The 22,296-nt window shown below is 41.6% G+C and overlaps 2 protein-coding genes across 2 annotated transcripts in view; both read right to left on the bottom strand.

Moving 5' to 3' along the window:
* The window catches only part of shtn1 (shootin 1), a 30,600-nt gene extending 15,557 nt beyond the window's left edge, over nucleotides 1-15,043 (bottom strand). The window contains exons 1-5 of the mRNA XM_085800840.1: nucleotides 14,907-15,043; nucleotides 13,046-13,098; nucleotides 12,461-12,521; nucleotides 6,458-6,552; nucleotides 497-674 (exon numbers count right to left, since the gene is read on the bottom strand). Coding sequence (XP_085656966.1) covers nucleotides 497-674; nucleotides 6,458-6,552; nucleotides 12,461-12,521; nucleotides 13,046-13,098; nucleotides 14,907-14,961 — 442 coding nt within the window. The 5' untranslated portion in view covers nucleotides 14,962-15,043. The remainder of the gene's footprint in view (nucleotides 1-496; nucleotides 675-6,457; nucleotides 6,553-12,460; nucleotides 12,522-13,045; nucleotides 13,099-14,906) is intronic.
* A 754-nt stretch (nucleotides 15,044-15,797) lies between these two features.
* Nucleotides 15,798-22,296, bottom strand: part of atp6v1ba (ATPase, H+ transporting, lysosomal, V1 subunit B, member a) — a 35,914-nt gene continuing 29,415 nt past the window's right edge. Inside the window, exons 11-14 of the mRNA XM_085800836.1 lie at nucleotides 21,678-21,760; nucleotides 21,471-21,575; nucleotides 19,438-19,567; nucleotides 15,798-16,935 (exon numbers count right to left, since the gene is read on the bottom strand). Coding sequence (XP_085656962.1) covers nucleotides 16,793-16,935; nucleotides 19,438-19,567; nucleotides 21,471-21,575; nucleotides 21,678-21,760 — 461 coding nt within the window. The 3' untranslated portion in view covers nucleotides 15,798-16,792. The remainder of the gene's footprint in view (nucleotides 16,936-19,437; nucleotides 19,568-21,470; nucleotides 21,576-21,677; nucleotides 21,761-22,296) is intronic.

Here is a 22,296-nt window from a genome sequence, read left to right as displayed (position 1 = left end):
GTTTTGGACAACTAAATGGTGAGCATACTTTATATTAATAGGCCACCGTGCCAATCTTTGAACAATAATAATAATAATAATAATAATAATAATAATGGAAGATTTGTGTGATTTATAAAAAGCTCTTTTTTTTTTTTTTGACCTGTTGAGAAATTAATTGCTGACTGTAGATACTGTAAGTCCCACCTGTGGTGATGTGGGCATTTGCCTGTGCTGTGCGGAGTATAGCCTAAAATAATTGTAAATTATCGTCATAACATTTATACCATGGATATTATTTGAAATTGAGTCTTGTAAGTCCCACGGCGTGGCAAGTGGGCATTTGCATGTTGTTTTCAGCACGTTTTGTGTATACGTTCCGGGACCTGTGCCCGTCTCGTCATCCCGAGCTGTTATATGTACTTTGCGTTCCGGCACCTTATGATTTACAAATTAAGCACTGTGTGACAGTATTTTAGAATTGAAACAGATGCAGATTTTTTGTCTGGTACTGTACCTGAGATGGGGGTCTGGCACTGGGGGGAGGTGCAGACCTTGCTGGCTGCATCTAGGTCCTCACCATCATCCTCTTCGTCTTCTTCGTCGTCAAGATTGATCTCGGTGATGGTGTCTGGGCTGAGGTGGGACAGCAGCATCATGCTCTTCCTCTTCAGGGAGCGGTTCTGACGGTTCAGCTGCAGCAAGGGGACACATGGAGAGACACAGAAAAGACTATTCCATGGTGCTGCACTGTAGGTGATGTTTTATATTAAATCTATTCAGTACCACACAGTGTGTCCCACTCTGCATGAAGCACTTTCACCTTGAAGACTCCTCGAGATATTGCATTCACAATACCTGCACCTTGACCTTTGATTCTTGTCCTTGTTTCCAAATGGACGTCTGTGGCAAATTTGAAGTATTTCTGTCAAGGTGGACTGAGATAAATCATGTCCACGAAAATTGGACGGATGAACAACCTGAGAACAAAATGTCCCTGCCTCTGAGTGGAGAAAAAAGAAGAAGAATGGAGTAATTTACACAATTAACTCCTTAAAAGTTGTGTAATAGTAACAACTCACATCTGTGTGAGATGTAAGATGTGATTCAAGTGAACTTTTTTTTTTTTTCTCTTTGAATGATGAGAATAATTTCGCAGATGTTTTTCTCAAAAGTAAGTACAGTCCTCCAACAGCACGGCCACAACAATAAGAACTTGAGTGTGCTGTAAATAGAGAGAGTACGCCATTCAGCCACAAAAACAACTTATGGCATGTTCGGCACATATTCCTTAAAAGATGACATGAATCCAACAAAACCCCACAGAGGTTACCCCCCCCCCCCCCTCCTCTTCTCAAAATGGGCATACACTGATAAGTGTGTGCTTTGTACTAAGCCAGAGGAAAACAGGCGGAGAAATGATGCAGTGCAGAGACACACGGGGCAGATGAGATGTTGCCCTGATTTCCTCTTTTCTTTGGCCCTGCAATCAGTTATAATGGCAGGACGCATGCAAACGCAATGATAAGGTGTGAAAAAAAAACAGACGTCATTAGAGGAGCACCAGCAGATGAAGGAAGCAGGAAAAGGCAGTGAATATCTCTCCTTTTAGATGTAATCACAGGTTTTTTTTTTGTGACATGTATTTGTATTTTGCATTTCTGTGCATCCTGTTTTTCTTTGTGATTATAACTTCTAACACGTATTCTTCTTCTTCTTCTTCTTCTGCCGCTGCTGCCTTGAAATCTTCCATGAAATTCTTTGCAAATTGATCAGTTGACTTGAACACACTGAACTGCCACAATGGCCGCCCCCATTTCTGAAAGTCCAATCATCAGGACAGCCATATGTATCAATTAAGGATCCCATCACAAGGCAAAGCATGAATGAAGCCTATAGGAAGGAGATAGATGCCAATTATGCCTGTTTTTCAGTGTCATCTGAAGGAAGGAAAGTGCCTACAGAGGAGGAAAAAAAAGAGAGGGAATAGAAAAGGCGAGCCATAAAAGAAACATTTATTAATGGCATCCTGGTGGGAGCGGATTGCAGCAATTCCATCTTTTGATGATGCCCTTCTGACTGCATCTTTTTTTCCCCTGAAATGCAATCAACAATACATAACATGGAATCACGTTATTTTGATAATAATCTACAATTGGCGAGAAATGCACGTCTAAAATTATATACTCAGATAAATTAGGTCTTGGAGGTCGCAGCCTTCATCTTACCTTTGATCACACGTCAACATAAAAATATGAAGCATCAAAAACACATTCTGATTTAACTGGGTGTAAATTGCTAACACCCTCTGGCTGCTTTTTAATTCAAAACATTGAGGACTTAAGGAATTGTTGTGAACTTTAGCCTCTTTCAGAGTGGGATTATTTGTTAGATAAAATTACCATCATTGGGTAAAAAAAAGAAAAAGAATAATGCTTAAGGTTTGAAGAACAGCTTGTTGTGTATTCTGCCTTTGATTAAAATATAAATAAGTCATAAAAATGATGTTACACATTGAAAGTGTAAATGCTGCTGAAATGTTACTGAAAAGCAGCACTGCGAGTTTCTTTAATGTTTCCTGTGTCCGTGCTGGCTTTCCATTAGATTATTCTTTGTCGTTTTTCTCTGGACTCAGTTTGACCTTGGACAGCCTGACTGGCAGTAGTTGTTTTTGTGTTACCCCCCCATAAGTCATTAAAGTTTCTTTGTCTGTATTTGGGTCCTGAAAAAAACATTAGCATTGTATCCACACAAACCTCTACAACCCAGTTTCCTGAGTGCTTCAAGTTGGGGACATGGTCGTGAAGCAACCCACACTCCAACCCAGTGCCAAAACCCTGTCAAAGGAAGGTTGGTGTTGGACTGGGCCGACCTCTAATGCATCTACCAGACGGAACGACAGGTGGACTCTTCATCTACCCAAGCCCTGTCAGACAAACTGTACCTGAGGACGGAGTCTTGCTCGCCTCTGCATAGGTACGCTGTCTGGGTGCAGCTGCCTGAAAGAGCCATTGTATGATGGTCGTAGAAACAGGAGCTAGGTGGGCGGCTAAGTGCTTGGTGGCTTGCTCAGACAGAGAAGACCCAACTATCAGTTCTGTGGACCATAAGCACTCAATCGGCCAAGCTTTGGCAACCATGCAGAAAAGTTTTGAGGAGCAGAAGATGAGAGATGGTGAAGCATTGCAACTGTCTCCCAAGATGTTTTCAGGTACTGTATGCATCCAGACCACCAGCCAGGAGCACATCCACAAAAAACTAAAATAGTCTGTGTGACTGCACATAAGGCCACAAAGAGGCACTAGTACCTCTTTCCCACTGAGCTGGTTCCAGTGCTGGTTTGGAGCCAGAGCCTGATTTAGCTCCGGTTCTTTGCTTTTCGACCGCCTAGGCACCGGCTCCTGGCTCCTGGCTCCTGGCTCTCAAAGCTGGTTCCAGACAAGCACCAACTCCTTGCTGGTCTAGAGCCAAGAACCGATTGCACCAGGGGTTGGGGTTGGGGTTACCTGACCAACAGGACCACAGCAAAGATATACGTACATAGATCAATATCTTATTACGTTTGTTAAAGGGATAGTTCAACATTTTGGCAAATTGGCCCACTACCATAATCCCTGTCAGTGCAAGCTATTTTCAGAACGGTGGAGCAGAGCCGCGAGCTGCTCAGAGCTACACTATGGAGGCTAATGGGATTTCTTGGTTTCCCTCATCAAACTCATCAAATACACAATCCAACAACTCCAAAAAGCTCTGGTGGACAAGTTGTGACCTGCACATTCACCACGCTATGAGATAATAACAGAACGTTATGAGACTGAGTTGTTTTAGAGGCAAATGCAGAGACTGCTTGCTGAAAAACTGCCACCGACGGGAACGGGAGCATCAGCGGTTTTGAATGAATTTACCTCATAGCCTACCTAGTAGGCTTCCAAAGACAGGGCCAGCCCCTGCATGGGGGGCAGTGGCTCTGACTTGGCTCCTTGCCAGTGGCAAAGCAAACTGGTTCTTTGGAGGCATGAGAGTTGTACCAGCCCCGAACTAGCACCAGGTTCTTTTTGGTAAAAGGGGTATATGAGTCCACTTGTGGGTCAGGGGGCCGGCCCGTTGGCTGTGACTGGCACCATGGAAATAGCCTGGCTCTCGCCAGACCCTTGTAGTTCCGCAAAGCTACGCCAGAGGCGCTACGCTCAGCTTCGCACAAGGGTCTGGACTCGAGGCCAATGCAAACTTCTTCCCCGGAGCAAAAAATAATGAACCAATCAGGATCGCTGGGCGGGACTTTCTGAGGTGTGACGTAGCGCTGAAGCGACTGTTTGAGTCAAACAACAATGGCGGCTCGCAGTGAGTGGCTGAAGTAGCACGTCATTCAAGATAACGGACAAGTGGTTTATCCAATCACATACAAGATTTTTTTACAAGGCCCCGCCTTCTGAAATGAATCGCCTATGGAGCAGTCCCAGACCCTTGTGCGGAGCTCAGCGTAGCTTTGCGGAACTACAAGGGTCTGGCGAGAGTCAGGCTACCATGGAAATGCCTCTTGGTTGGATAGTGGTACATGTGTAAGGTGTCAGTCTGGGCAATAAACAGGCTCCAGTTTGTGTCCTCTCTGTCCTGTTTCCACGGGGTATTGCAGTTGCAGGCTCAGGGAGAGAAAGCTTGTATTTTGCAGAAAGAATTACCACTCTGCAGAACAAAAGAGCTGTTCCAATAGGACCGCTATGACAGGCCCTTTGTGGTTTTTATTCAAGGTTATGGCCGATATTAGACCTGCCTGCTCTGATCAAGTAGCTGAGATGGTGCAAGTTCAGGATGTTGATGCACACAAAACTGATTGAATTTGTGCACCCAGGCAACTGTGTTACATCCACAGACCTGAAGGACACAAAAACGTTGAAACGTTTGCTAAATTTAAATCTATTAGGGTTGGGGTTCTGGTGCTCCCTGGGGCTGTTGCTGAGTCTGAGGGAGGATGCAACGTGCCTGGTAGTGGACATAGAGATGATGGAGTCAGAAACACTGCGGACATCGCATCTGATGGCCCTTGGTTTCGCAATTAACTAGGAAAAGAGTATTCTTATCCCAACATAAGGGATCACAGTCATAGGTCTTAGGTTCAAGGCCTTCTGGCCCTTTCTCGTACTGGCATTTATCGCCTTTTTTTAAACAACAATACCACCGTGGTGGCATATATCAACAGACAAATGGGCTTGCGCTCCATTGTGTGGAGCAGCTCTCACCTATCACCACTGAGAACCACACATGTGCTGGGCATACTGAACCAGGGGGCAGATTTGTGGTAGTTACTCTCTTTAGAAGGACTGGAAACTCCACTGTGAGGTGGACGCTCCAATGTGGCAGAAATACGCTCAGGCAGAGATAGATTGTAACAGTTTTGGGTTCAACAAGTCAGAATGTGGTGAGACTCATGAGCCTGTCAGCATGTGTGTGGAAAAACAAAGCAAAGACTGCACCAAAAACTCTACTACTTTGAATGACCTTGTCCGAAAACATATCACTCTGTCACACTTTGTTGCACTAACATTTGCTCCACGTCAGGATCACAGCAGCTTCGGCAGGAACCTTTAGAATGAATGTAAATTATTATCATCGCGTCTGCCATTTGTTACGTGTAAATTTAAAGGTTAAGCTTTTCAACCTTCACAAAATCTAACATGAATAGCAGCGATGAGCAGTCGACAGTGTCAATAGACGAGTAGATGAGAATCTCAGAGGCAGGTTTTGTAAAAAAGAATAAATTCCCTGCAGCAGGTGAGGATTTATCAACAACTCAGTCAACCTGCCCAGAGACACCTTATGGTACTTGGGGCCAGTACAAATCTTAGTAGTCACTCTCATAAGATGAGGTGGTGAAACACAAGCCCACAGAAAGAGGTACGCCGAGGGAACATAAGAAAAAACATTTTAAGTCAACAGTCAACCTTCACTATAATTCCCCCCCAGCCTCCCACTGCCCAAAATCTGGCCCAGCCACACGGCCTGTGAGGGCTTTTGTCCAGAAATTGAATGAGAAATGATTACAGTGATAAGCTCAACACCAGTGGGCTGTGAAATCACTATGTGCCAAGCTCCCCAACTCTCAATCACAACTCACATTTTAGCAAGGACCCCAAAAAAGTGAGTCGAAAGAATCCAACGCAATTTGAGACACTAAGGGACAGCGGCAGAGCTGGAGGAGCGCAGAGTGCTTTTGATTGCAACATACAAATTGAATGTGTCAAAGTGATGGTTTCTGGCATACACTGACCACAGACACATCTTAAATGGCAGATTTTATGCCGTAGTATTTATTTAGCCAAGCTTGTTCTAAATCAACAAATCCCACTATTCTGATTACATTATTCCCACCATGCTTTTTAACGTAATGATACCATTTTCTTGATTGTGAGGATGTGTTATTTTGACTGCTACACTGCTGGTTCATTTGAACAGAGAGTGTTTGTATAAAGATGAACCGCACCTTGGAGGCCAGGGCTTCGGCGCTTTCTCTACACGTCCTCTCGATCTCCAGGTTCTCCTGAATGGCACTGACCTCTTCGATGACCAGGTGAGACACTGGGAAACAAAAGAGTCAGAAACAAAGAATATTATAAACCATATAGAATGTATTTTATAACATCCCTCAATATGACTTTACAGTAATAATACCCTTATAAAGGATTTATAAATGATATATATGCTTAGGTCACTAATTAACTTTATTGGAAATAAACAATTACAGAGCAGCGTTCATTCATTGCTAAAGGCTCAGTATTGGCAAGGGGAATGCTCACTACTCATTATTCTCACTTACAAGTTCCAACTAATTATAACTGGTGAAGGAGTCTTATTATTATGAATAGAAGTTGATGTGTTTTACACTTCACAATAAGGCTCCTTTTAATGTTTAACTTAGAAACAAAATGATTGTGAAAATGAGATGAAGAATACTGTACGGCAATGTATTTATTTTTTATTTTATTGTGTTCTGTGATAACTACTTATTATTTGATTATCTTGATATAACAGTTAACGTTAGTTTGTTTATTGTCTTCTGTTGTATTGACATGCGTTATCAAAGGAAAACAGACTTTATTATACTGAGATAACAAAGTAAGCAGTTATCACCAGAAAAACGGCAGCAAAATAAAAAATAAACCCATGGCCGGTCTCTTTTTCCAAAGAAGAAACATGCGGATGATGGTGTAAGACAAGATTGGGGGTCACGAGGCGTTGGGGGGGGGGGGGGGCTCGTAAAATGATTTCCAGAAATCAAATCAAATTCAAAAATTGTTAGAAATACCGTATTTTAACCATAATTGTAAAAACGTAGTTAAAATTTAAAATCCTCAGGTTTAGATGCTTACAGTTCACGTCTATAGGACAGCAACGATGTTCACTCATCAGTCACATGGATATTACTTTTACTGAGGTATTCTACTTTTATCTTATAGTGAATATCTATATGTAAAATAATATCCTTGTTGTACGGCTGTTCTGTTCTTTTGTCTTGTCATCATGACTGTGTTTGGATACCCCTATTAGTGCGTGTGCCCTGCATGTATGCACGTGTTTTTAATATTTCACTTCTGGGGATAGTGGGGGTCACCAGTCTATGACACTGTTATTTTGGGGGTTGCAGGCTGAAAAGGTGTAAGACAATGTGCTCAGTGAACAACAGGCCACAGATCTGTGAACAGTGGGATGAAGAACGGTTGAGCAGGTCACCAGGTAAAGGAAGATCATCAACTGTGTTAATAGCTGGAGAGCTGACGGAGTAAAGCGATGTCACACTTGTAGCCTTTGATGCAGAAAAACTTAATTTGATAAATTTAAACAAGCATGCCCAACGTTTCGACAATAGTCTTCATCAGGGTACAAACATGTAGCTGGAGAGCTAAAAGAAGAGACCAATCAGCATCTCCAGGTTAATATCCACTGTGCACAACGGTCTGATCCGTGTTAACTGCTAGTAACTTATGTGATATATTCTGCCTATAGCACATTTCCTGCTTCCTATAGACATTCAATGTAGAATTCTTTCCTGAGAAAGGAAATCAATTCACTGCGGGGTCATGTTTAATCACCTCATTGTGACCTGTTATGTCATCGTCATATTCAGCCAATGAAAACAATATTAACCAACTGATGAAGCCACAGCTTCACAGACTGAAATAAATCCAGGGTCAGTGATGCAGACGCATACAGAGACACGTCACGCTCTGCGGCGCAGAAGCCCTGGCAGTCGGCAGCCTTTGTTGGCGACGGGATGTTAATGAAATCAGAAAAGCAGCAGATGAAATTCAACTGAATGTCTGTCGTCGTGTCAATACAAACTTAAAAAGTCAACTCATGGCTATTGAACCTGATCAAAATGCCATTAAGGAAACAAAGACGGTGATTAGGACGTTCTAAATGAGTGGGTGCATACCTGTGACTTCTCATTTCATTGCGCAATTAATTGAGATAAGAGTGCCATAACACTTGACACTGAAGTATATTTCAGTTTGCTATTGTGTCTGCCATTTGAGGAGCCTCATTGGTGAGTGACCTCTGTACAACATTATGATATGAATTCAAGAGGAAGTGAACTAAATAATGTTGCCAATTTATCTTTCATCCACACAATTTTCATTCCCTTTATTTTCACCAGCCAAGGCCGACACATAGTGAGTATAGACTGAATACATGCAGGCAACAACTTTGGAGCATAAGACTATGAATAATAGTTTCGGGTGTTATGTGGGCTTTTTGTTCACAATAATACATGTGATGCTGCACTTAACCCAGGGTGAAGGGAAACATCTGCCTCTCAGGCTGATTTCTCTGCACTGCATGGGAAAAAATATATGATGAAAACAATGGTGGGTTTTTTTATGAATAAAACACTGAATCCTGTCAAATCAAATTGAATTTATATCTACAACTGTACTGTATGTTGTGTGTTTGTAACCACCCATCTAGGTATGAGGGTCAAGTGAACATCCTATAGTTCCTCTACACCAGGGGTCTTCAATGTTTTCAGGCCAAGGACCCCCAAACTGATGGAGAGATGGAGCAGGAACCCCCTACTGTATGTGCTGTATAAAATGTTGTTTTACCCAGCCTAGTATATAAACATACCTTGTTATTGTGCATTGAACACTAAGCTAATTAAATAATACACAGGATCATATATTTATGTTTTTATTTAAAGGTCCAGTGTTTAAAATGAGGGGAAAACAGTGACATCTACAGTAGCATTCCAATTCTATTATTAATCTATTAAATAATTCAATTTTTTATTTATGAACGTGAAACCTGCTCTCCGGTTGACTGGATTTTCCATTCCGTACAAACATGGTGGCACAACATGGCGATATGTATAAAAGAAGTATTATAAGGCTATGAAAACCAAATAGATTTTATTTTATAGGGATTATACACTTATACAAATATATTAATTTGGAGTATATTCAGATTTTGCCAATAAACCTCGACAAATATTACACACTGGACCTTTAAAATGATATTAATAAATCATTATATTAACAAGGTATATTATAAATTTACTGATACCAATGCCAATATCAACAATGTCTGTCAATTGCATGATAATCATAGAAGCTATTCAAATTGTTCTTAATTGTTTATATTTTAAACATGAATGTGAAAGCAAAAATGAGTGGTGGCCTGTTAGTGCCACTGCCATGTAGCCTACAAACATACCTGTTACCTTGCATACACTACTGAGCTACTAAATTCAAATTAAATTCATGTTTTTATTTTAATTTAATTTAAAATACCCCCTGTTTTATATCAAATCTGCGTCGGTTCATTTTGAGGAACAAGCTGAAAACATTTCATCTCAAATATCTCAACTCAAGATCCACGTACTTATTTATTACAGAGCTTTCAACCGCATCGCACAATCTTCATTAGCAGATGGTTAGAGAAGTGGGAGGACTAATGGAACATGAATAAGAAAATCCCATGCGACGCGGCCCTCTGCTGTGATTTCGTACACCCAGAGCAAAATGAAGGCCGACATAACGCTCAGCTCCTCAGCGTGAGCCCCGGCCCGTTTACCTCCACATGACTGAGGCTGTGATCCTCCAGCACTGGCACACTGCCAACAAGACTTTCTGTGTGAGCACCAGAGTTGGTCCAGTTGTAGGAAGGAACATCACACAGTATGTGAGCTGGAGGATCTGGGCATATATTGATATTAAAGTAAATTATAAAAGCGAAAATCTCTCCTGTGCAGCACTTTCTTATATTTTGAGGTCATTCTTGCTATAAACACTCCCAGGATAAATATATTCTAACAAACATTAGAATGTCAATTGAATGAAGAGCCAGTGTTCCCTCTCCTCTCACTTCTGCTCCAACACCACCTGGTGTCCAGCTCTGCCTGTCTTTCACACAAACTTAATGAAAATGAAGTTTTCAAGTTGAAAACAGAAAACCCAACAGAGACTAAGGAGGAGAGCTGCAGAGCTGGTAAATGTTTCTGCTGGGACTCATTTGATCCATTGTAGTTATGAAAAATTAATTAGTGCGGCTTTAAACCGCACTGAGGTGGTCGGGAAAAAAAAAAAATCAGGTAAAATTCCACATCACAAATTGTAATGTTGTTTAAGCTGCAATCACACCTCTGTACAAAAGGGACACCCTTAAACAATGCCCTGCCACTTAACTAATTAAACATTGTGGTTGAGTGAGGGAGATATTAAGCATTAGTGCCACTGCTGTGGGCAATTCCTTCCCCCCAGTGACACCTAATTAAGAAGTTGATGAGCGCCAGCTCTGGGCGATATGAGCGTTCCTCCGGCGCCCTGCACATCACTCACTAAATAGCACTTAGCTGCCAGTTTTCATCCTCAGCCTTGTCTCCGTTCCTCTCTGCCTGTCTCCATAATGCCATGGCCACACTCAACAACCAACGAAGGGACGCCTTGAACTAAATGACATGTTAATTATAATTACTGGTAGCCATGGTAAATAAACAGCAGTGGAAGTGTTGAAAGTGTATGAGCACGAGTCGACAGGGGGCTCTGACACGTCAGAATTGGCAGTCTTAATTGTAAGTTTCGGCCTCCCCATCATCATCACTCCATTTTTTCTCCCCTCTTTTTTGTGCTTGTCTTTTTTCATCCTCCTCTCAGGAAAGACAGTGATTACCCCTGTGCCGACGTGCTGCATAATGGTATCAGCGCCGCCAACAGAGCAGTGAATTAAATTGTATCTGCAGCCGCTGTGAAGCCTTGATGAGGGGGGCAGATGCCTTTGTGGTGTTATCATTATAACACAATGGTCATGTTGTCATCAACCTTGCCATCGGCAATTGAAAAGGCATGATTGTGTGTTGGGGGCTTTTTCTACTGTCCTCCCACTGCACCCCCTACCAACCCTGTCGCCCCATCCCCAACCGTTTCGTTGTGAATAGGAGCAATTTTCTAAGAGCTATGAAATCACGTAATAGGTCCTAATATGCAGCTGCTTGGCACAGTGAGGCAGCCTCTATTAACACGGAAGTCAAACACAATATGTGTTTTGGCTGGAGAATCACTGAATACACAAGTACGGACCAGATTTATTCAGATGAAAATCCACACAACTGTCAGCGTCACAAAGACAAACTATTTGCTCCATCTTTTGACATGTGTTGCCCTATTTCAAATTCTGCCTTAACTAAAGTGGTCATAGCAAAGCATTCAACCTGTAAAGAAAGTCATTTTAGAAAATTGAATGGTGGGCTAAAACATTTGAAACATATAAAAGATTCCTGGTCGAAGCTGCAGCGGTGACAGCGTCATTATCTGTGTCCCTGTTCACGTGTTTGTATGACTGTGATCACTTTCACAACAGCAGACGTTTGTCACAAAAGGACACATTTTCTTTCATCTGTAGCTCTGTGTGTGTGTATACTGTATGTGTGTGTGAGGTAAATCTGTTGCCCCTGATATACCTGAAGAATTGACTGCAATATATGGACATATATATATATGACATATCAAAATCAGAATTACTTAATTGACTTTATTGATTCTGATTCTGACGTCCATAATTGTAATATTGCAGCTAATTCCTCAGGTTATATTATGGAAATCAGAATCATCAAATGTTGATTCTAATAAATGTAATTATGTTACAAGTTACACATTTAAAGCCTCCACTGAACTCATCAGATTCCCCATGTTTCCCACTCATTTGATCATTTCTTTAAATTTAATTTTATGAAATGTATTTATTGTACTATTGAATGGAAAAATAACACTGTTATTAATAATAATTCATGTGTGCGTGTGACTCAGCAAAGACGTGAGGCTGTAACTGTATGAGCTGTTTCCTGTCCTGGTGATTTCAGAGCTACTTCTGTCAACTGGGACAAACTCTGCCTCACTGTGTCCATTTAGATCAATACATTCAGGAGTTAAAGCTTGTTTGTAAAAATTAATCTCACTTCCTGGACATGTGTGGAGCCCCAGAGAGATGAACTCACCTTGCTGGATCTCATTGAGCTGCTTGATGGCCTGGTCTCTCTCCTCCTCCAGCCTCCTGCACTGATGTTAGAGACACACACAGAGACAGTGCTGCTTTAATCTGCTCAACTACTGACAATATGTTCCACTTAAAAAATATATATTTTACATTGAGCATTGAGGGGCAGATGAGGGAACACATCCTTAGGTTTCCATATTAAATATAGGCTACAAAATAAGCAGGAAGGTAGAACCCTCAGGAGGATGTATTTTAAAAAGCCCACATTTATCTGATTATTCTTATTTTCCAACCACCTATTTGTTTATCAGCAGAGATTTAATAGTCTTATTGACACTCATTCACTCTGCCAATGTTTCTCTGCTCTGGCAATTAATTACCATAATAATCATTTAGTAAAGGTTTGTCCCCATCTTGACAGGTCAAGCTGGACAGTGAACTAAAAAAAAGTATTTTATTTTATTTTTTAATAAAAGAAAAGTATTGGCAGCTGCAGCTGTTACTAGGTAAGTGCAACAGTAACTAAACAGTTTAACACCCAACATGTGGAACCAGACCGGCCCTGACCCCACAGAAACACACTCACCTCCATGGCTGTGGCCTCATGCCTCCGATGCAGACTCTCATACTCCTCCAGAGCTGTGGGGAGCAGAGGATGCCAGTAAGTCTCCATCAGTAAATCACATCACAGTAGCACCACTCACATCTTCCTGTTTAAAAAAGCAGACGAGTGGAAACTTGTCCAGCGTGTGTCCAGCATGTGACACTCTCTCATACCGTGACTCCTTGTGTCCGGTGTCTGGCACAGAGTTTCCAGTACAGTAACACGCTGACTGCTCAAATATTTATCTTGGATGTTACCACAAAAAAAAAAAAAAAAAAACTTTTATCTTATTCTCACTTTGTCTCTGGTTCTTAAATGAAAATCATGAAGCTAACTTAGCAGAAAGGAGACTACTGGATAATGTGAGACTGTGTGTAATACACTCCCACGTTAAAATGTCCAAGTAACAGCAGAATTAAACACACTGCCTGACATAAAGACAGTTTGGCCTGTTGCCAGTTCCTCCTTCATGACAACCGTCTGTGGTGAATGTTTATAGAACTCACTCATTTCACAAAGACTTGAACTTTAACATAATTAAGGGTGTGTAGTAGAGTGACAGGCGCCCGTTTCTGTCATGTACAGACTGGATGGCAAAACCTGTGGGTGACGTCACAGAGGATAGTTCATCTTTATTTAAAGTGATAGTTCAACATTTTGGCAAATTCTCCTATTGCCATAATCCCTATAGTCTTGGGAGTACAGTAGGTTCATTACCTTTAATTGTCGGTGCAAGCTGTTTTTAGATCGGCGGGGCAGAGACGTGAGTTGCAGCCAACAGAGGCTCATGGTATTTCCATGTTTCCCTCATCAAACTAAATACACAATCCAACAATTCCAAAACACTCTGGTGGACAAGTTGTGACCCGCACATTCACCACGCTATGAAATAATCATGTAACATTACGAGACAAGAGTTGTTTTTGAGGCAAATGCGTAGCCGGAACTACAATAGACACGGCTGCTCGGCGGAGTGACTTCAAAAACGCAAGTAGTTCTGAGTATTTGCTTCATGTGTCGTAATGTTACATAATTATACGTTGTTATTATCTCATAGCATGGTGAATGTGCAGGTCACAACTTGTCCACCACAGTGTTTTGGAGTTGTTGGATTGTGTATTTAGTTTGATGAGGGAAACATGGAAATACCATGAGCCTCTGTTGGCTGAGCAGCTCACGTCTCTGCCCCGCCGATCTAAAACTGATTGCACCGACAATTAAAGGTAATGAATCTACTCCTAAAACTATATGGATTAATAGGCCAATTTGCCAAAATGTTGAACTATCCCTTTAAATCTATATGCCTCATGTTTACTTTACGCTTCTCTCTCTAAGCAGGAGTAGCCTATCTGGGCAGAGACTGACTTTGCGTCATCTTTAGAACTGATAAGCTGAAATCAGGTCAGGAAAAATGTAAACTAGAAGCACTAGCTACTGTTACAAACTGAAAAATATTAGGCAAAACAGAACAGACTGCACTCTGATGTGAATATTTTGTATATTGTTTTTCAACTCTATTCGAACCAGCCTGGGTGTTAAGAGGTAAAGGTGAAGTCCTCCCCCTGTAGGTACCTGAACGTTACATGAAGCAAACACCTGTCAGAAGAGACCGGGGCTGTGCTTCAACACCCTCCACCACTAATCTGTTCCTTACATGAAGCCTCATCAGCCTAATTTACACCGGACTCACTGCTCAGCTTCATTGTTTTTTTGTTTTTTTTTTACGTTTAGCTGTCGCGCGGGTTTTTCCTCACGTGCACAGAACCGGACCACACATCGGTGTCACTGTGCCGCGTGACGTTTACACACAACAGAACCAGTTGACGGCTTCACGTACACTCACCTTGGTTCGACAGACGTGTAATAACGCTCATCTGCTCCAGACCTTCTGCAGCCATGGCGAACAACTCAGAGACCGAAGTTCAACAGGAAGTATTCCTCCGCACACATCTGTCCTGTTCAGGTAGAGGTAGAGCCCCACCGCGCAAACTCCGTCACCACACTGGTAGCTACACCTGTCGAGATGGTGTTTGATGAATAATCTGTGTTCCTTTTTTACTTTTTCTTTTTAAGATCTTTATCTAGCAGATAACTCATATTGATGGAGACTGAATCCGCAGTGCTCTGGTCTCCTGTCAATTTGTGATATAGTCAAAAGAAAAACCAAAAAATAATAGGATCTTGGTTGATTCAAGGCTTTCATTCTGTTTATAGTCTTACAGCTGACAGGATATGGAATTTGCTCAGGTGTCATACTGCTGTCACATGATGATGACTAACCAATCAACTTCTAGGATGAAAGCTGAAGGAACTAGTAAGAACTAGTGAATTACATTGATTAGCAGGATTTCATTCTTAAAACTTAACTGCTCACCATCACCATCTTTCTAAATTAACTAGTCAGACATAATATTCTGACCTCCTGTCTAATATTGTGTTGGTCCCTTAAATACACAACAAACTGTGCTGCACTGTGTGTTGTGACAGCTTTCTATCAGAAGCAGCATGAACTTGTTCAGCAGTCTGTTGGATGGGAGCACACGGGCCAGCCTTCTTTAGTTACCTTAACTCTTAATTAAAACCTCTAAAACCTTTAAATTTATAAAACCTAAATGTCCCACATAGGGTCATAGTGACATCTGGGAAACTACATGTCTGGATTCTGGGCTATTGTGCACAACGACAGGTCAGAGGAGTGTGTTAAAGTGTAACAAAGACCACAACACATGAGATATTTCATATAATTTAATTTATTCATGGACACAAACTCACAAAACCATTATTTTTGCACAACAAAGAATTTGTTTCTGCAGATAGATGGGAATACATCTGTAAACCCTTTTTCATAATACAAATCAAGCTACTAAACACAAATAATGTTAACATCCACTGTAGTCTCGTAAAAGAGCAGGAAGAGAAGAAGCAAGAGGAAGAGAGAACAGAGTACGGGAGGCAACAAACAGTATAGATGTATAGTGAACTCTGCCTGTGGCTCAGGCCTGTCTGGGGTAAATAACAGCAAACCTCAGGCCACAAAATACAGCAGTTTGCTTCATCAAACAGTAAACAGACAAAATAAGAGAAATCCCAGACTGTAAAATCACCATAAAGTGAATATGGTCACGTATTTGATGTTTACTTGGAATGAAGTGAAGCTGTGAGTTAGTGTTGCTCAGCAAATAATCAAAGAAACAAAACCAAACTTCATGAGCTTCACTGGTACTGACAGGTGTGTGGGATAGATATTATTTTGTCAACATCTCTCTTCTATAGGAAACCTCCTGTATGCAGTGGGGGTGGATATCACATAGCATTCTTTAAAAAAAGAAAAAAAAGGGGGATATTCAGCAGTAACACCCCAATAAATAGACTGATCTATCATTTAAGGATATGTTCACGTTTTTTTTCAATCAAGGGTAGATATTACAAGCACAGACATTTTCCGTACACAACTTCTGGACACAGATACATGACAGTACAACTATAGAGGGGGGGGAGGGTTATTGCTTTGTTCTTGTTCAGCGGAAAGAAGAAGTGAAGGGTGATGTTGGGGTGAGATGATCCACAGGACAGAAAGGAAGTAAGATCAGAGGGTGAAGACTGGGATCGACGACATGGGCTCCGAGCACCAGAAAGTGAAGGGTTGTAAGAGTGAAAGGGAAAGAAAGGAATGATGGAAGGTGGGGGTGGTGGGGAGGAAGCTGGAACAAGAACATCCCTTGGTGCGCCTCAGTGACGGACGGCAGACTCCCTGGGGTAAAACTCTGCCAGCGTGCTCTGAGGGATCCTCTTCAGCATCTCCTTGGGGAAGATTCGCAGCAGCTGCCAGCCGATGTCCAGGGTCTCGTACACTGTCCTGTTGTCGTAGGGACCTGGGGGGGGGGACACGGAGACCACAGCAATGCTGATTAACATCCAAACATAATGTCACCAGTGGGCCGTCTCTCAAAATTAACCTTCCTAACCAGTTTTTCCTTCCTGGTAGGTGGAGTTTAAAACTATTGGATCTGCCTTTACCCAATTGCTACTGTTGGTTGTGACATTTATTGAACTGTTGTTATTTATTACTTAGTACTTAGAATTTTGCTGCCTCTTGGCCAGGTTGCTTTTGAAAAAGAGATTCTATATCTCAATAAGCTTTACCTGGTTAAATAAAGGTTTCATAAAAAAAAATTAAAAATCACAATGAGCGTAGCAAAGTGAGTGCGTGCTAGATGTCAGAGTTGCCACAACGGAACAAACATCCATCTCTGTCGACGTTACTCAACTACAACTTCAAACTGAGCACATAACCTCAACGTCATTGTTCTCAGACACTCCCTCTGTTCCCTGATTGGTCGATTGATCTTCTGCAGGAGAAAAGCTGTGAAAGCATTTTAGGAGGAGTACTGAAGGGAACTGAAAATTGAGCAGAGTTTCGTACAGTAAGGGGGCGGAGCTAAGATAGGTGTGCATCACATCAGGTTCAAAATGTCCTTATTTAGTGTTAAAGCTACAGTGGATTACTTTTGATTTGTCCTATAGACACAGTGTAGCTACATACCGACGGATGCCATTTGTGTTATATTTGGTTTATTGTCTTATTTGTGTCCACCTGATGCATACAGGTCTAACAGTCGACTAGCAGCTATGCTACTATTAGGGATGTGAATCTTTGGGTGTCTCACGATTTGATTCAAAATTGATTCTCATATGATGGAGGGTTGGGTTGCTGAGTACAAGAGTACCTAGTAGTTGCAGACATTCAATAGAGCATTTTAATCTTATCAGTTAACGTTAATAATCATTTCATCATCATTTTCTTTCAAAACTCCTCAGAGCCACCTCACCTTCTGCACATGTCTGCCATTCAGATGAAAGCTCTCACAAAACAACTCTGACGTGTTGCTGTGGCACTAATAGCAGTCAGGTTGATCTTTGCTTTAATTATCACTGGGATGTGTCCATCATTGACAGGATAACGAGAATCACTTCCTCAGCGTTGTTTCCTTCACCAGCTGACCATGTTACAGATAATATACTCTGCATCCTGGTTTACAGTGTTGAATAAAAGCCGGTGGTACATCATCATATCACGGTGACTTCAATTTGTGTCATGATTGATGTTTGAATTCTTGGATTATGATCAAAATGTGTTTTCCTACATACATGAAAATGACACCTTCTACAATGGTTTCTATGTCTAAGCTGAAACTGAATATGACTCTCATTATATTTTGACTTTATTTGGCTTTTAACTGTGTTTTCATGTTCAATTTTAATGCTTCTTTTTGACTTGATGATAAAAAGTGTCTTACAGACTGGAAGAGGAAAACAGCTGAAGCTGCTGCACTCTTTTTAACTGTTTTGGGGGGAAAAAATGTAGACCCCTCCATGTTATTTATTTGGTAATTAATCTGACCTTGGACCAGTCTGGATGCAGATCTGTTGCTCATAGAGATGATTAGTATTGTACCTCGTGTTACTGTAATGCAGTGTTTTTCAACCTTGGGGTCGGGACCCCACGTGGGGTCGCCTGGAATTCACATGGGGTCGCCTCTTGTATTTGATTAAAAAAAAAAATACTGATTAAAAAAAAATTACTGATAATTTTTTTAAAAACTGATTATTATTCTTTTTAAAATTATGATTAAAAACACCATGCACAATTTTAACAACTGTATTCTATACTTTCACTTTCTCAAATATAAATCGACTTCATATAAAATGCAGCATATAAAAATAATTGAGCTGGCGCATGTTGATTGATGGCGTGGGGTCGCCAGACATTTGTGATGTCAAAATGGGGTCACAAGCCCAAAAAGGTTGGGAAGCACTGATGTAATGACTGTTCTCCTGAGGAATCCGTCAGTATTCAAAAGAGAGAACACAACCACGTGTACACCTCTACAATATACTCCTCTACAGTTCAGTGAGGTGTGCCCACACAGATCAATAGTTTCCAGGGACCAACATAAACATAGAAATACAATGTAATTGCCACTTCAACCACCGTTTTCAAAGCATTACACTGAAATGGAGGAGAAATATTGAATAACCCGACACCAGTCTCCACTGTTGGTTAGTGTCTGCGTCATTGTTCAAATATTATCATTTCATTTCTGGAAGCAGGTGATCCCATTTACAAGACCTTATAATAACTGTCATGATTCATGAACCTGTTGCTATTTTTAGGATTGATTATCCAGTCACAGTCCAAAACCCTCACACAGATGAGTTAAATTGCAGGATGTACAACACAGTTTTTTTCCTCAACCAAACAATAAAAAGTGATGGTTGCATTTGTGAGCAAGCACAGATGTGAGCGTTGGCTGTAGCCGCACACACAGTCTCCCTCTGTATGATGAGAGTTAAACCTCTCTACATCTTCTCACCTTGAGCAATGAAGTTCTTCTCAAACTTCTGCAGGAACTCGAGGTAGAGCAGATCATCGGAGGTGAGGGCCTCCTCTCCCACCACAGCCTTCATGGCCTGGACGTCCTTACCGATGGCGTAACAGGCATACTGCACACAAGGAGAGACGGTCAATACCATAATATAGTTAGCACTGTTCAGTGAATTAATAATACTTCAGTGTTTAAGTCCTTCAGGTCACTTCATACAATTTCAGTTTTAGACTTATTTTAAAAATGAATCCAATGAATCATCCACCGAGGACAAAAATCCAGGGGCATGAAAAAAGAATGAAAGTTTAGCCTCATGCTACTGGCCTTCATCTGGGTGATCACTGAGCACATTACAAATAACATCTAAATATGAGACAGAAAACATATTAAAGCACACATATGAGCCAACAGGGCTTCAACAAAGATAGGTTGAGCATATAAGAATAAGAATTACTTTATTAATCCCCAAAAGGGACATTTATTTTAGTTCTATACTATAATGTACTATACTATCCACCTTTTTCTGAACGTCAAAAACGTAAGTCGGTTTTGCTCTTCCGGTGGAATTGAATGTTTATCATTATCGTTTATCTTTTCCATTGAAAATCTGTAAAACGCATGGATCATCACGCCAGCTTTTAACACTGGATATCACACAAATGGACATCCATTGTTAAAAGCCAGTGTTACTAGATCCATGTGTTTACCACAACTATGACAACAAGTGAAACCACGGAAATGTAAACATACAATTCCACTGGAAGAGCAAAACCGGCTTCCGTTTTTGATATTTGGAAACTTGTGGATACTATAATAATTCTCGACTAGGAACGGAATCCATCTCGTCAGGCTGCGAGAGAAGAGATGTGTCCAATAAAGGACATGGGTGCCACCATGGTTACCTCATAGTCTGGAGAAGTGCACCTAAAGGGTGGAACTTGGATTGGTACAGTCTTTGTACGTGTGACCGTATACTGTGGCACAAGGCAACAATAGGTAGTAAATATGTAAAAGATAACAAGACCTGTAAAACTGACAAAGGTCATCATACATATATACTGTTCACTAATCAGGCATAACATGAGCACTGACAGGTGAAGTGAATAACACTTCATCATCACCTGTTAGTGGGAGGATATATTAGGTAGTCCCATCCAAGATTTGCAGTCAATCTGCAGTCTCTGTTTGAAAGGTGTGTACTGAAACAGGTGAAGAGAATCCTGGAGGAGCCATCCCATATTCTACACTCACAGTATGAGCTGTTACCATGAGGCAGGCGATACCGAGCTCAACGGTCCAGATTAAACCGGTACAAGAACTCCTTTGTGCCTCTGTCAGTGGGTGTTCTGAATAGGAGCTTAAAATAGCCCTACAATTTTTATGATCTTATTGTGTTTTTTTGTAATTTTTATTGTGTGCTCTCTATCGTGTTTTTATGTGTATGTGCGTATGTGGTTGATGGGTCTGGCGGCATTGAGTCCAGGCCGAATTCCCCCCAGGGAGACGATAAAGTCCAGCTACTGTACTGTTGCTCAAACTGCTGAACAAGTTCATGCTGGGTCTGATAGAAAGCTGTCACAACACACAGTGCAGGGCAGTTTGTTGTGTATTTGGCAGCAAAAGGGACCAACACAATATTATGCAGGTGGTCAGAATGTTATGTCTGATCGATGCGTATTTCAAATGAGCCAAACCACTGTGAATCAGAGTAACTGAGCTCTAATAAAGCTGCAGTATTTTGCAGTTGTAAGTCAGCATCACCACCTCTTAATCTGGGATTCATGACTTCTTCTCTCCATTCCCCTTTGGAAGTAACTAAACTCTGCTCCCTTCCTGTCTGACTCATGTGCATTGATGAGAAACTTGATGGCTCTCACACACGGCAGAAAAACCAGTGCTCTCCTCCTCTAATCCCTTACACCGGTTACAGAAACCAGTGAAGAACTCGAATTACTGGAGGAAAAGCAGCTGTGACCTTCATTCAGAGCAGAGCAGGCGGTGAGATGTGTGTGTGATGTTACCAGCTGGTTGGAGACATCGGCGTGGTCCTTCCTGGTCATCCCCTCGCCGATGGCCGACTTCATCAGACGAGACAGTGAAGGCAACACGTTGATGGGTGGGTAGATCTGAACAACGGGAACGGGAGTGTTGAAATACATCAGATGTCAGTTCAAAATACAGTTTAGAGAATGGTTCCATGTACGGAACGATGAGGGACTGAAGGATACCTGTCTGTTGTGCAGCTGCCTGTCAACGTAGACCTGACCCTCTGTGATGTATCCAGTCAGATCAGGGATAGGGTGAGTGATATCTGTCAAACACAAACATGTATTTAATCACAACACATCCAACAAAAAACACTTGACTTCACTTTAAAGGGATATTTCACCCATTGCCATAATCCCTATAGTCATAGCAGTAGGGTCGTTAGCTTTAATCGTCGGTGCAAGCTGTTTTTCGATCAGCGGGGCAGAGATACAAGCTGCTCAGCTAACGCTACGGAGGCATATGCTATTTCCGGGTTTCCCCCATCAAACTCAATCAAATACACAATCCAACAAGTTGTTTTCGAGGTAAATGCGTATCCGGAACTACATCCCAGACACGGCTGCTGGGCAGAGTGATTTCAAAAGCGCAAGTAGTTCTGAGTATTTGCTTCATGTGTCGTAATGTTACATAATTATACGTTATTACTTCATAGCGTGGCGAATGTGCAGGTCACAACTTGTCCACGAGAGCGTTTTGGAGTTGTTGGATTGTGTATTTGATGAGTCTGATGAGGGAAATGTGGAAATACCATGAGCCTCCGTAGCGTTAGCTGAGCAGCTCGCGTCTCTGCCCTGCCAA

This window comes from Trachurus japonicus, chromosome 15, assembly GCF_045865225.1.
Source record: "Trachurus japonicus isolate A0001 chromosome 15, Traja_1.0".
Lineage (NCBI taxonomy): Eukaryota > Metazoa > Chordata > Actinopteri > Carangiformes > Carangidae > Trachurus > Trachurus japonicus.
Note: the sequence above shows the minus strand (reverse complement) of the source record. Positions and strands in the feature narration are given on the sequence as shown.